General features: G+C 39.6%; 1 protein-coding gene across 4 annotated transcripts in view; it reads right to left on the bottom strand.

Annotated features, from left to right (window-relative positions):
- Ncc69 (sodium chloride cotransporter 69) overlaps nucleotides 1–15600 on the bottom strand; it is a 66769-nt gene that overhangs the window by 27658 nt on the left and 23511 nt on the right. For all 4 annotated transcript variants that reach the window (XM_074174375.1, XM_074174376.1, XM_074174377.1 and 1 more), the window contains exon 6: nucleotides 12505–12758. In XM_074174375.1, the coding sequence (XP_074030476.1) occupies nucleotides 12505–12758 (254 nt within the window). The remainder of the gene's footprint in view (nucleotides 1–12504; nucleotides 12759–15600) is intronic.

Below are 15600 nucleotides of genomic sequence, written 5' to 3'. Positions count from 1 at the left end.
CACATAAGCATGCAATAACATCTACACTATATATCAGAATTGTTTAAAATACGCTCACCAAAATTATCGTAGACGGACTCCCCTGAAAACTCCAACGAAAGCCACTATTTCCCCAAAAACTCTTAACAGAAACTCGGAAAAATCTCTAAATCACTAAATTGAATAAACCCGCGAATACTACCAAAACCCAATTAGTGTCACTTCTCTAAACAGTGACTTGAAATATCTCAATATTTCAATTCACTCAAAATTTCCAGCTACCGTAGGAAATTCAACTGGATTCACCAAATCTCCGCGCACCACTGACTTAAATCTTTTCAAAAAAACCTCACCACCTTAACTATGTTAAGGGATGTAAGTAATGTTATCTCAGAAAATTCTAACCAATCAGAAAGTTTGAAATTGTTTCTAAGACTGGTACTCTTTTCGCCACCTCATGGTCCGGCGAATAAGTCCTCAAGAATTCACGTCTAGTTCCCGACATTTCTAATGTCGTGAGTCTACTACTGATATATAGATGTCACTGCAAGGGTCATTTTTGGATATTTTCTTTGCTGTCTCGAATAAAACATATGTAGATTAGCCACTTGGGTGGCTTCATTTTATCTTGTCGTTAAATTTAGGGCTCATAAAATAAATTGCGATATTTATTATACGTTTGAGTGTTTTCTGACTTTTATTCTAAATGGGGTATACAGGCTGGATGACATATTTTCGACCCTTAACGAAAGATAATGAAATGAATTATGGGGTTGAATGTTACAAAATATCGAATTTCTTAGTAGTTAATTTTAACGACTTTTTTTCTTTAAATGGCTTGGTTCTGTTGGCCTTAAGGTTATTTCTGAAAGATGATAAGGTTCCCTTTTCATACGAAAACACATGTGTTTTGGTATCTAAAATTCAACTAAAAATATAATAAATCCAACTTATTACAATACTCCCCCTTTTGAAAAAGTTTTGGCTTAATTGCCATAACTTTTCTCGCTTCATGCTTACTGACAAATGCAACAACGCCACCTCATGTCGAATTCAAATATGAAAACAGAATAGGTATCACCTCAAGTTACGCGACTTTCAGTGGGGTTGTCTCGCATGCTATGATTAGGGGTTCCCTAACGAAATATTCCAAATTTTACAAAAAAAAGTCATTGAAATAGGAGTGAACGTATCTCCTTGTATACTACAGTTCGCGTTATCACATCACAACAGAGGCCATATTCACTCACGATTCACTGTAGTCTTTTACGCCTTGGTGAATTTCCATCTCAATAACTTCCATATGATATGCTACTCTTTATTGGTCAACGGCACATTATTCTAGATACGATTCGAATAGATTGAACTCAGATTGAATTCAATCTACACAGATCCTAAGTTCGTCCTACAACTTTGTACCGCACTGATTGAAAAGTCTTTTGGTCAGTCACTCAAGCTGCTTCGTTAATGTCTTTGTTCACAGTCCAGTGTGTCTGGGGCAAAACAGGGTAACCGCCAGTGGTATGATGGGCAGTCTGCTGGGGTTCTGCGATGATTGGCAATGACGTCGTCGGTTTATCTGGTTGGGCTTCTCTGGAACGCTCCAGTTGAATTACACACCAGGTCAGGGTATCGCCTATAGAGTAGGTACTTCGCAACTCGAAATGTATAATAACCGCCAATTAGTCTCTCGCTCGGATCCTCACGTCGACTAAGAAAGCCATATTCTTCCAGGTTCGTCCATTTTCATGGTAGGTTGTTCCTTCGCAGGTGCAGGTACTATCCACTGATCCCAATATTATTAATGTGGCGCTGATTGAACAATTCAAGGTTATTTGTTCAATAACTAACAGGATACCAACAGGTATAGTTTCAACGTTCCGTAACTGTCTACATAACTCGACAGTCCTTTTTCCACCAAATAAGTCTGACTATGCATCTCACGGTGATGCATCAATCTGAAGTCGCTCAAGTACGCGGATTCTCGTTCTGGACACTAACGTCTCTGAGAGATACAGTCGAAATGTTCACTCTCTCATCCCTGCAACCGTACGCGATCATCCTGATTACCGATACAAAATAATGCCTGACCAGCAAGATAGCAATCATTAGGAAAATCGAGATCGTGCTGCCTTTTTCCATCTCATTGCCAGGGATTGACGAAGGGTGTATAGACGCTCCAATTTAGATTAAACCATCGATTGTTTATAATATGGTAAAATAAAAATCATTACATTCATTAAGAAAAGTTGAGACTACAATAAACTATACAATAAACTAAAAGGAAGTGAAAACAAAATTCACTTGATACGTCATCTAATGTCAATCCGGGTCAAAGATAGACACTAGTTCGACGAACACATCAATAACTTAGCTTGAAGAGAGTTTACCCCGGGCTCTTCAAGTAACGGCACTCCTCTGATTTGCTCAAATGCATTCTCATCATTATAGTTTCTTTCCTGCCCACCCCTAATCGTTCATCTACTCGTATCATACATTCATCTCACTCATTAATTTCACTCTCCATCATCCAGTTCTCATTCACTCAGTTACATTCTCTTACAGGTTCAGTCGATCTGGTTCTCTCCGAATCCGAGCGGATCTCCTTAAGGGTTGGGGTTCCTCTATACCTTCCTCTACATCAACATCTTCCTCCTCAGTCACTGCTTCTTCCGAGTGACCTTCGAATTCTATCCACTGGGGGAGAATTGTGATTTTTTTCTCGTTTTCCTCTTCTTTACGTCCATTCTTAGACGTCCTCCCAGAGCTATTCATCCTCTCCTCTTCATAGTCGCTATTATTATTTTCCTCGGAATCATCCCCTTCGACAGTATAGGTTGAGTATGACTTCAGCCGATTCACGTGTACTACCTGTTCGTCTGTTCCACCAACCTTCTTCACTCGATAGGTCATTGGACCTATTATCTCTACAACCTTGTATGGCCCTATCCAGGGCTTCACGAGTTTCTTTGATATACCGGGCTTAACGTGCATTCGCAAGAGATACACTTGATCTCCGAGCTCATACGTCCTCTCCCTCGTTTTTTTGTTGTAATGCTTTGCTCTTTCTTCTTTGGCCTTTTCCGATGTTTTCAATACTCGCGAGTACACTTCTTTCAGTCTGGCAGCTAGCTCCGAAGCGTAGTTTTCTGCACAGTCGTATCTGATTCGCTGCGGTCGAATGAAGTCTTCCACAGGCAACACTTGCTCACGTCCATGCAGAAGGAAGAACGGGGTGTATCCGGTGGAAATATGAACGTTCCCGCGGTAAGCCATCAGTACCACCGGAATCCATGTGTCCCAGTCGCGTTGATTATCTGCTATATAATGTGATAGCATATCTTTCAACACTCGGTGCATCCGTTCAATTTGACCATTCGATGTTGGTGCGTAGCTCGAAGTTTGGATCTTCTTGATATCCAACATTTGACATACAGCCTTAAATAGGCCAGACGTAAAATTTGCTCCTTTGTCAGTTAAGAGCATCCTAGGCGCTCCATGTCGGTACACGATGTGTTCCACGAAGGCTCGTGCGATTGTGTCCGCCTTTTGGTCTGGAAGGGGAATAGCTTCCACGTACTTCGTAAAATAATCTTGGAACGTTAATAGGTAGCGATTTCCATCCCAAGATGTCACTAAGGGTCCCACTATGTCCATAGACGTCAGTTCCCAGGGTTCATAAGCCGTCGTGAACTTTTGAAGAGGTGCCTTTCTATGATGTGGTGAAGTTTTTCGCTTATTACAAGATTCGCAAGCTGCCACGTAATTTGATATTACCGCCCGCATATTAGGCCAATAAAATCTCCTCTTGATACTCCACAACGTTTTTGTTGCCCCTGATGTCCGGCCATAGGCATATTATGAAAATCTTCAAGTACCTTCTTCATCATTTCCTTGGGGACTACTAGCTTTTCTTCTCCATCTTCTTCAATTCTATACAGTATTCCGTCTTTATCTGTATAGAATTCTTGTTTTCCTTCCTCTGCATCTTTCAGTTGGGCTATCACGGATTGGCAAAATTTATCACGACTTTGTGCCCTCTCCACAGTTTCTCGATCCCAAACTGGTTCTATAACTATATTTTCTTCTACAATCCAGATAGGTTTGTCTATAGTGCCCCTGTCGTCGTACACTCTGATTTCCATGTCAGATCCGTACCAAATGAATTCAATCATTTCCACCACTTTTTCCCATTCCAGTCCGTCCAAACCACATCCCAGCTTAGGTATGGCCAGAAATTTATCCTGGTTTCTTTCGCAACATTCTCGGAGTTCTTTAAGACACTCCCATAATGTGTGGTAGGTGGGTTTCTCATAGTAGGCACTCTCCGTGACCAGGTAATAAATGTTCCTTTCCGGAAGCGCTAACGTCGCTACTTCCCCTACACCTTTTCCTTGTCCTTTCAGGGACTCCACGCCTCCATATCTCTCCTTGAAAATCTTGGCGAGCCCCGCTCCCATAGCTAGATCCTTCGACACGCAGTGAGCTAACGCCCAATTTTCTGGTGAAGTGAACAAATCTTCTTTCCGATACGTCAGGTTCTGGAACCGTGGTATCTTGTGTTTCTTCCTATACTCTTCGAATTCCACGTACTTCACGTCTATGAAGTTTTCCTCTTCATTATACATTCGACTAAGAGCATCGGCATTTCCGTGAAGTTTTCCGGGTCGATGGATAATTTCAAAATCGTACTCCGCCAAGGTTAGTGCCCATCTAGTCAACCTCGAACTCGGGTCTTTCAGAGTCAGCAACCATTTCAACGGTCGGTGGTCGGTGATTACCGAGAATTTCTTCCCGTATACATAACAACGGAAAGTTTGTATTCCATACATAACTCCAAGTAACTCCTTTTCTGTCGTAGTGTAGTTCAATTCTGCCTTCTTCAACTTACGGCTCGCATAGGCAATGGGTCTTTCATACCCATCTCGTAGTTGGCTCAACACTGCTCCCACACCTAGTCCTGACGCATCGGTCGCCAAAATAAACGGTTGCTCGAAGTCAGGAAAAATCAAAATCGAATCTGACTTCAACACATTCTTCAGTTTCCTTATGGCTTCTAGCACTTCTTCTGTAATTTCAAATTTGACGTTCTTTTTCGTCAAATTGACCAATGGTGCAGATATTTCCGTAATATTGGGTATGAATCGGCGGTACCAATTTACTATTCCCAAAAAGGACCTCACTCCCCTGATATTCTTTGGTAGTGGAAAGTTGGCAATTGTCTCTATGGTCTCCGGGTCGGGTAATATACCCTCCTGGGAAAGGACATGGCCCAAATATTTCACTTTCTCTGACATGAAATTACATTTCTTTGGTTTCAGCTTCACATTAGCCTCGCTCAATCTTTCGAAAACCCTTTCAATTTTTTCAATGTGGTCTTTTCCACCCTCAGTATTGAAAATGATGATATCATCCAAATAGACCATACATGTCTCTGGAGTCAACCCTGTGAGTGTCATGTTCATAAACCTCTGGAAGGTCGAAGGCGCATTCACAAGACCGAATGGCATTTTCATATACTCGTAGTGACCTTGAAACGTACTGAATCCTGTCAACGGTATCGCCTGCTCGTCCATGTCTATCTGATGATAGGCTTCGGCTACATCAATAACCGAGAAGAGCATGTTTGTACCTGCTTTGTGTCCTTGAATCAAATCCGATATGTTAGGAAGGGGATAGTATTCCTTCTTGGTTACGTTATTGAGTCCTCGGTAGTCGATGCACATTCTCACTTTCTCTTCTCCATTAGGCAGGCGTTTTGTTACCAGTACTACGGGTGCAGACCACGGACTACATGATGGTCTTATAACTTTCAAGTCCAATAATCTTTTTATTTCCCCTTCGAGTACTTCTCGTTGACGATAAGGTATGCGGTATGGAGCTTTACAAATGGGCTGTGCGCCTGGTACCAAAGTCAAGCTATGCTTTACCTTTGTCGTACTAGTCAACTCTTCATCTTCATCACGAAACAGATGCTTGTATTTTCGAATTAACTTAAATAGCTCTTCTTTGTTCATTTCATCCAAATGATGTAGGTCAAATCCATTTCTCATCCAATCATCGTTTGAAAAATCCAGTTTACAAACATTGCTATTAGAGGTGTTAATTTGAGGTGATTCCTCACCCACAATAGCTCTCTAAGTTTCTGTCCTCTCTTCAGAATAACCTCTTTCCACGATAAGTTTATGATTTTCACTGGGATTTCTTTTTCATTCCTTACAACAGTACGGGCTACGTGTGCTTGAGGATTTCCTATTTCGAAGGGCTCACAAACTAGGATATCACCTTCTACAGGTACTTTCAGGCTTCCTCGTATATACGCCTCTGTCCTTGGGGAAATTACCAGATCCTCCATTGCTACCAGGTCCGATTCTGATACTGGCTCATCTGATGTCTGATTTTCGTCTGGACTGATATCAGACTTACTCTGTTTCGCGTGCGATGGACGCACTCCTGAATCTGTCTTGGAAGTACCGACACTTTCTCTAAGTTTGGATAACTCTGGTACTCTGACGATTTCATTTTCTAATTCCTGAGGAAAAATTCTGCCAGCATCGTTGATTCTGATGATGCCTTCAGTTTTATTTTCGTCATCTTCTGTGTCCGTCGTATTCTTCCTTGTCTCGGCTGCTGCCTCTTCTGTTGTGATAACTTGTACCGCTAAAGGTACCTCGGTTATCGCTTCAGTCTCCTCTGCATCGCCTTGCTTGTTGTTTCCTCTTCTTTCAAAATTTTCTGATATTTGTTGATGTCTATTTGTCTCCCATCGATCTGTCCGCTGGACTTGTCTTCTGTAACTATCGAAGAAGATTTTCACTTTTTGAAGCCAACCAGCCCAGTTATTCTCTGATCCCCGGTGCTGAAAAGATGCGGTTTCCATGTGCGTTGCGTCTATGCTTCTTCCATTACTTTTGTTTTGTGCACTGCCTATTAGATTTTTGTCGTTTCTTCTCCTGGTGATTTGTCCTATCCTTGATGGTAATTGACATCCAATATTTCCGTCCATGTCCTTTTTGTGCAGAAATGGGATGACCTTTCCCCACATGGCGACTGATGGTACTTGCTCGTAGGAGATACGTGCTCGATTGGCATATAGGAAATCCCTTCCCAATAAGGCTTGAACCGTTCCCAATGTTTCATCCTCACAAACAATTGCGGTACATCTTGTGTTAACATCTCCATCCTCAGGTCCTATTGTCATACTCGTAGTACCCCACGTCCGCAAAGGATGTCCTGTGACACTGGTCAACTGATATTTATCCGCTCCTCTCACATCTACTTCATTCTCCAGCACTCGCTTTTTTTGAATAAGCGTTACCGCTGCTCCTGTATCTACTAAACAATAACTCAATACTCCATTCACACTCACTCTTATAATATGGGGTATATCCGGTATATCTCCTGAATTTACCTCCGGTATTACCATAACCCGTTTACTTTCCCTTTTATTATGATTTTGTACACCCGAATTTCCCAATTTCCCTGTATTATATATTTGATTCTGCCTTCTTGTTTGTCGATGGCCTCCATCCTGGCAGGGGGAATTCAGCCTCAGAAGTTTAAATTGACATTGTCCCCATCTTCCAGTCGTGGCCCTGAAAAAGAAGTCGACTGTGATGCTTGTCTAGGTATGGCTCCCGTATTCTGCTTTGCCTCTCTGCTGTTCTCAGCTTCCGCATTTGGTTTTCCATCTCTATTGTATCCAACTACGTTTCTGACCGGCTTCCATGTACGTGGTTGAAATTCTGCAAACCTAGCTCCCCTATAAGACCTACGAAAATCTGATCGACCCCTATTCTGATTGTTTCTTGGACAATCCCTTGCCCAATGATCTGCTTGTTGGCACACATAACATCCATTACTGTTTTCGGGTTGAACTCTGCGACAGTCTCTGGAGAAATGACCTGGTTTTCCGCATGAATAACAATTCTTTCCTAGAAGTGGATTATTTTTGTTCCTATAATCTCTGGAGCCTCTATATTCATCTCTATTGTTATCCGTGGTATCGACCCTCAATTCCCTAGACCAATGTTCAGAATTTCCACCACAAGCCTGGCACTCGCCCTGCTTATCTACTGCCGAAATTTTCAAGTTCGCACATCTTCCTTGGACCATCATAAGGGTTGTTTCCTGTAACTTAACTAACTCCTCAGCCTTCTCCAAATCCAAATTTTTCTCACTCAACAATAAAACGCCAGTTTCTTTCATAAGGTCCTTTCGCAGCCCCACCTTGAATTGATTCAGGATAAGTTCTCGATTTTTCCTTTTTATCCCAGCTTCCTCGCCAGCGTCAGCTCCTGCTAAATCTTCCTTTAGTAAGGCAGACCCTAAAATTCTTAACCTAGTACAAAATGACGACACATCTTCGTCATGTCGTTGAAAACATTTACTTAAATTCCACTGATTTTCGCCTGGTAATTGGAATGGGGTGAATTTTTTTATGAATTTATTCTTAAGATCAGTAAAATTTAACGTGTCCAACTGCGCATCCGATTTAAAATAATTATAGGCGTCACCAACAAGCTTGAATTTAAATAACTGAAGGGTTTCGTCCTCCGACCAATTATCCAGTCTTGCACGCAACTGTAATTTCTCAAAATACCTTACAACCTCTTTTCCTGAAAAATCATCTAAAGTTGCCGCGATCATACCTAGCGAATAGTGGGTTGCCACTCTAACAGGTGTTGGCGTGGGTGTAACCCCTGATACACCTTCTTTATTATTCATTTCGATAATCGGAATGAGTATCGAACTAGAAACTATATATTTTTTGGACTCCTTGCCAAACTTCGAGTAAAATATATATGTATAGGCACAAGTCGGGTTATTTGTAGGGTTCCCTTTTCTATGTTGATAAACCTAACTGACTTCTACTGTATCTTATCAACCAAAAAAAAATTAACGCAAAATATTATTATTTTTTCTTTCTGGACCTCCTTCTTTCACCCTCTCAAATAAAATCTACCATTCAAATAAAATAATATATCTTTCTGATAGAGTTAATCCTACCGATCTTTTTCTTTCACTCCCTCAAATAAAATAATCCCCTTCAAATAAAATAATATCCCACCGCTGCCACCACTGTAGTAAATGACCGTCTGGTCTGAATTGGCGATCCCTATATAAGTACTACTATGAATATATAATAATCATCTCAGTATTTACTCGCACCAGAAATATTCACCCCCCTGTATATGGGATCGTTCAGCCGAAGGTATTTATTTTCTTAATTTAGTTTGGTAGCGTAAGAGTTGCTGCCACCAGATCAGAAAAAGTTTGAAATCCGTCCTGATCACACGGATTGAGAATTAGTAGGCAACTTGGTCAACAGTTGACTTTTTCCTACCTTCAAATCTTCGTGGAGAAATGGCTTGGTTATGCCACCAATTATATCCTCAGAGGCTGGATTCGGCCACGGCTTAAATGCGTGGTCTATTAGGGGTTTGAGGAAATGAAATAATATTAGCAAAGTTTTCACAAACCAACTTTATTGATGAGTAAAGTTGGCAGAATAATCGGATTAACAATAGAATAAAATTAAATGAACAAAAATTAATACTGAACGTTATTTACACTATATAAAAGAGAAAGAAATAAATAATTATAACCATGAACAAACTGACAGGAGTATTCCTTTGAAAATTGAGGTAACTTCACTTATACCAATTAAAATACAACTCTGAGAAGTTATCAAGAGACCCACTTAATCGCTCCTCTCTGTATAACGTAGGAAATTACTATGACCTATAATAATCTAATAAAATGAAAAGGGAACCCGATTCGTAGCTATATTATTATGGTAAATGTTCATTAATACTCTAGGTGCCAAGTCGAAAATATAGTCCACATAAGCATGCAATAACATCTACACTATATATCAGAATTGTTTAAAATACGCTCACCAAAATTATCGTAGACGGACTCCCCTGAAAACTCCAACGAAAGCCACTATTTCCCCAAAAACTCTTAACAGAAACTCGGAAAAATCTCTAAATCACTAAATTGAATAAACCCGCGAATACTACCAAAACCCAATTAGTGTCACTTCTCTAAACAGTGACTTGAAATATCTCAATATTTCAATTCACTCAAAATTTCCAGCTACCGTAGGAAATTCAACTGGATTCACCAAATCTCCGCGCACCACTGACTTAAATCTTTTCAAAAAAACCTCACCACCTTAACTATGTTAAGGGATGTAAGTAATGTTATCTCAGAAAATTCTAACCAATCAGAAAGTTTGAAATTGTTTCTAAGACTGGTACTCTTTTCGCCACCTCATGGTCCGGCGAATAAGTCCTCAAGAATTCACGTCTAGTTCCCGACATTTCTAATGTCGTGAGTCTACTACTGATATATAGATGTCACTGCAAGGGTCATTTTTGGATATTTTCTTTGCTGTCTCGAATAAAACATATGTAGATTAGCCACTTGGGTGGCTTCATTTTATCTTGTCGTTAAATTTAGGGCTCATAAAATAAATTGCGATATTTATTATACGTTTGAGTGTTTTCTGACTTTTATTCTAAATGGGGTATACAGGCTGGATGACATATTTTCGACCCTTAACGAAAGATAATGAAATGAATTATGGGGTTGAATGTTACAAAATATCGAATTTCTTAGTAGTTAATTTTAACGACTTTTTTTCTTTAAATGGCTTGGTTCTGTTGGCCTTAAGGTTATTTCTGAAAGATGATAAGGTTCCCTTTTCATACGAAAACACATGTGTTTTGGTATCTAAAATTCAACTAAAAATATAATAAATCCAACTTATTACATGATCTTTCCTTGTCCGAAAAATAGACTTGGTGTTTTTTCAAAATCTGGTACAACTTCCTTTCGATTGATGCAGTTGGGTCCCGTACGATCTTTGTGTATCGTCCCTTCTGCAGAACCTCTTCGATTTTCTGTTCGTAGAGAACGGTATCCATTACCACAGTAGCGTTTCCTTTATCTGCAGGTAGGATCTTAATGGTGTTGTCTCTACGTAGGCCGTTCAGAGCTCTACGTTCTTCCTTGCTGATGTTAGATGTTGGAACTGGTTCTCGATCCAACTGTTCTCTAATTTTCCATCTGAACTCTTCTGCCTCGGTCTGGTCAATAAGGGAACTGGTGGATTCCACTGCAGTAATTATCTCCAAAGTGGGCACAGATGTTGGCGTAATGGCAAAATTCAGGCCTTTCCTCAACAAGGATTCCTCTATTCCCGTGAGCGGGCGGGAACTCATGTTGATGACGTTGGTGGCTTCATAGTTGTCCTGTTTTCGGTCTGTATTTTCTTTTTGCATTCCTTTAATTTTTATTTATTCAATTATTATATTTTTACTTGTAGGTTATTTTACTATCATTTCATTTCAGGTTTATTGTTGCTTAATATAATTGTTATTTTCAACTATTCTTTTTTAATTATTCTTTTTTACTTGTTTCAGGGATTTCAAATCATTTTATATAATAGACAATGGAAGTCCGAACTAGGGAAATTGGTGGGAAGCTGTCGCAGCGCACTCAAGGAGCTTGGAACCCAAAGTAGAGTCACTCTAGCTTGGGTGCCCGGACATGAGGGTCACAAGGGCAAAAAGAAGGCAGTTGAAGCCCGTGAAGGCGCATCCCAGGCTATGACCGACCCAGTACCCTTCTGCGGGGTAGTTAAAGCATGTATAAACACATCCATACATTCATGGATGCAAGCCGAATCGATAGATTGGTGGAATAAGCTCCCAGGAATGAGGCAGGCAAAAAAGTGCATGAAGAAACCATCGCCCAGATTCACGGAAGACCTGCTAAACCACAACCATAATGCTGTAAGGGTAGTGGTGGGTCTACTAACGGGGCATAGCTGGTTCAGCAAACATACAATCAACATAGCTCTGACAGAAGAAACCCAATGCAGGTTCTGTCAAGAAGAGGAAGAAACCGCACTGCATGTGCTCTGTGAATGCGAAGCGATAGCAAGGCTGAGACACGCAAGATGCGGGGAAGAGAAACCAGAGGCTGCCAGCTATATGAAGGGGTCAATGTCAAGGCTATGGAGTCTCATCAAGACATCAAGCTAGACAATGAGCTCTAACAACCAAGGAGCATCACAATAGATCCGAAAAGGTCGTAGTGAATCAGGCCATGGGCTAGCTCACTAATAATCTAATCTAATCGATAAAAATAACCAAATCTGCTATTTATTGTTAATTAGTGTAATTGCATATTTTTACTTGTATTTTAATTCAACTTTTTTCAACAATTTTCGATATACTCTTGACCAATTTCACATTTTTGACAATCCTTGTACACTACTGGAAAAATTGTTTAACCGATAGTTGTATTTCAGGTTTCATGGAGAATAACTTTTTTTAAAATTATTAATAAAAAAGTTGTCCACCCGGTGCCAACTCATGAAGACATTGTATAACAATTCAAAAAATGAAATGGGAAAATCTCACCCAATTCATTTCGGAAGATAAGATTTTTTTTTAATAAAAAATAGTACCTACACAATATTTTCAGTCATAAACTGAAACAAATGATTACCTTAGCTTCCCATTCCAATCCTACTATCACAATAACAGTGAGTACGATAAGAGTAATTGTTCCTATGATGCGTACGTCATGAACTTTACCGTCAATAATGGACAAATTGTGAAGTTCCAGTAAGTCCTGCAGGGATTCGCAAAAGCCCACGATGTACATGGCACAGGCCACCGCATTGGCCAAGGAAAATATCAAACCAATGGAACCTCCGAATTCTGGGCCAAGGCTCCGAGATATCATGTAATATGTCCCACCTGAAAAATAGTTCCGGTTGATGATGAAATCTAATGAACAAAACGTCACCTTGAACATTTCTTTATATCAGATTATAGCAGATTTGAAACAGTACCGAAAGTTTCTCTTTTTTTTTAATAATAATAATAATAGTAACGTTTCTATTATTTCCTCATGAATGAAAACCTACTGATAAGTCTTGAACAAAAGGTTTTTAAGTTGGGTTTCGAAAGTTTGGATACTTCCTGTTTTGAAATTTGGTGAAATGAAATTATAAATTTTGCAAATCTGGTAACTAAAGTTCGGTTCTGAATGGGGGTGGGGACAATATTCCTCGATGTCTAATGTTGACATTATGAACGTCAGTGCGGAATGTTTTATTCTGGTGAAGATAGGGGTGTCTTCTGGTAAGAAAGATTTTACGAAAGAGGTTTCCAGAATGTTGAAATCTTGTTGGAAATTCTTTCTCGCCTCCTTATTTCATATATTAACCGACGGCAAGAATTTTTTTACCTTCTGAATTTTTTGTTTGAATTGGTTGATTAAATTTGGTCCATAAACAGAGTTCGCATTATTGAAATTAGATAAAAACCAAGGCCTCGCAAAGTAAGGATTTCAACTTAATAGGAAGAGAATAACGTACACCATATATAACTCAAATTGAAATCCAATAATACTTCCAGAACCTAGAACCACCCGAAATTGAGGCTGTAGAGCCAAAGAACAATATTCGACAGTTCTAGTTTTTGGCGAATATTTCAAAAACACCCACTGATATCCTCGATCTGTAAAAAGATTATTGTAGTTTCCCAAAGAATGCATTTTTTTCCAATTCAACCGACTGTAGGTCTAACCGAAATAGCAATAATGAGATCGGCTAAAAAAACCGGCCTGATAGCCCTTCTGTGCTTATACACGGTGTCCCTGGACTTCCTCTTTTTCTCTCGGGAATGTATAGATGGGGTCAAAATATCACCAGTACTTCATATAACTTTTTTTCCTAAAATCCTTCGTTACCAAGTAACGGGCCCTCGAAGTTACAAAATGAAAAATGTTTTTCTTTGATAACTTTTCAAGTGAATATTCAAAATCATCCAAATTTTGGTAATTGACTAAACAAAGGAATTCCTTCGATGAGCTTCCATGCAGGAGTCAGTTGTTTTGCTACAAAGTCAGGAACGGACTACCCCCGATGGTCCACACCCCAAAACTTCGAAATGATAGATATTTTTCAATATTTTTCAACAAATTAAGGTTACTTGGACAATTTTATGAATAAAAGTACTCGTGTGGAAAGTCGATCGGAGCAACGAGTCTTGATAAAAATGTAGTTTCACTCGACGACATCAAACCCGCTCGTCCACCATTATTTGAAATGAATAATTATCAAAGCAGAAATAATAATGATAACGTTAATTCAACAACATTTATCCTGAGATGTCTACCATTATTCGTTTAACTAACGAAACTCAAGAGCAAACAGAAATGAAAAAACCGCTACAGAAATTGCTCGATATGACCACCTTCTCTCTCTATACATTTTCTTAGTCTGCGAAGACACCCTCTCTGTACTTGAAATAGCATTCCAGGGTCGTTTCGTATGGCTTCACAATTTAATGTTATTCTATACAACAATGCATCTCTTGTGTGAATAGGTGTAGCGTAAACAAGGCTTTTTAGATGCCACCACAGAAAGAAATCCAATGGATTTAAATCCGGAGACCGCGATGGCCATGAATATGGCCCACCTCTACCAATCCATCTATTGTGGAAAATATGGTTCAGATGGTCACGCACAATCAAACTAAAATGAGGAGGAGCGCCATCATGCATAAACCACATATCTCTTCGGGTTTGCAATGGAACATGTTCCAAAAGTCCATTCAAATCGTTCTGAATGAACTCCAAATAACGTTCTCCATTCAATCGGTCCTGTAAAACGAATGGTCCTATAAGATGGTTTCCTATGATACCAGCCCAAACATTCACGTTGAATTTCCGTTGGTGTTTGGTTTGCAATATCCCACGGGGATTTTCTTCAGCCCATATATGGAGATTATGAGAGTTGATAACTCCATCTCTACTGAAACCTGCTTCATCAGTGAATAAAACTCGATTAATAAAAGTCATATCCTCTCTTTGCCTATCCAAGAACCAATTGGCATATTCCAGTCGTGCTGGAAAATCTTGAGGTGTCATGGCATGTACCTTCTGGATGTGAAATGGGTGGAGCAGTTGTTCCCTAATTATTCTATGAATAGTGGACTTGGATGTATGGAACTGTTCTGATAGATTTCTGATGCTCATTGAAGGATCATCAGCGACGGCTTCCAAAATATTTTCCTCCAATACAACGGTACGTACAGTCCTAGGAGCACCCTCACCACCTCGTTTTGGCAAAACTGTACCTACAATAATATTGAAATAAAACAACGTGCTCAAATTAATTATCAATTATTACATACCTGTCTCCCTCAAGCTGCGATCGACACGATCGACACGTTCGATTGGGAAAATGCTCGGAATACAGACGACGAGCTTCTGCAGCATTACAAAATGCTCGTCCATAAAATACATGCATATCTGCATATTCATTGAATGTAAACTGTTCGGCCATATCAAAAAAATTCAAAATATCCTATAGAATATTGACAATACAATGATAGTCATATGACAACGCACCACTCAACAAAACAAAATCGCATTCCAGTTTCTCATTTTTTATCAAAACTTTCTAAAAGGTTTTTTTGTCAACATCTGTGAAAGAAATATTATTCCCTGGATATTTTTCACCTGATCATGTGCAGCCGTTTTTGTAGTTCATTCGTTTGCTTTTTATTAGTATAGTAAATATTTTTTCCG

This window comes from Leptinotarsa decemlineata, unplaced genomic scaffold (assembly GCF_025532065.1).
Source record: "Leptinotarsa decemlineata unplaced genomic scaffold, Ldec_3_MD MMD2_tig00000576_RagTag_RagTag, whole genome shotgun sequence".
NCBI classification, from domain to species: Eukaryota; Metazoa; Arthropoda; class Insecta; order Coleoptera; family Chrysomelidae; genus Leptinotarsa; species Leptinotarsa decemlineata.
Note: the sequence above shows the minus strand (reverse complement) of the source record. Positions and strands in the feature narration are given on the sequence as shown.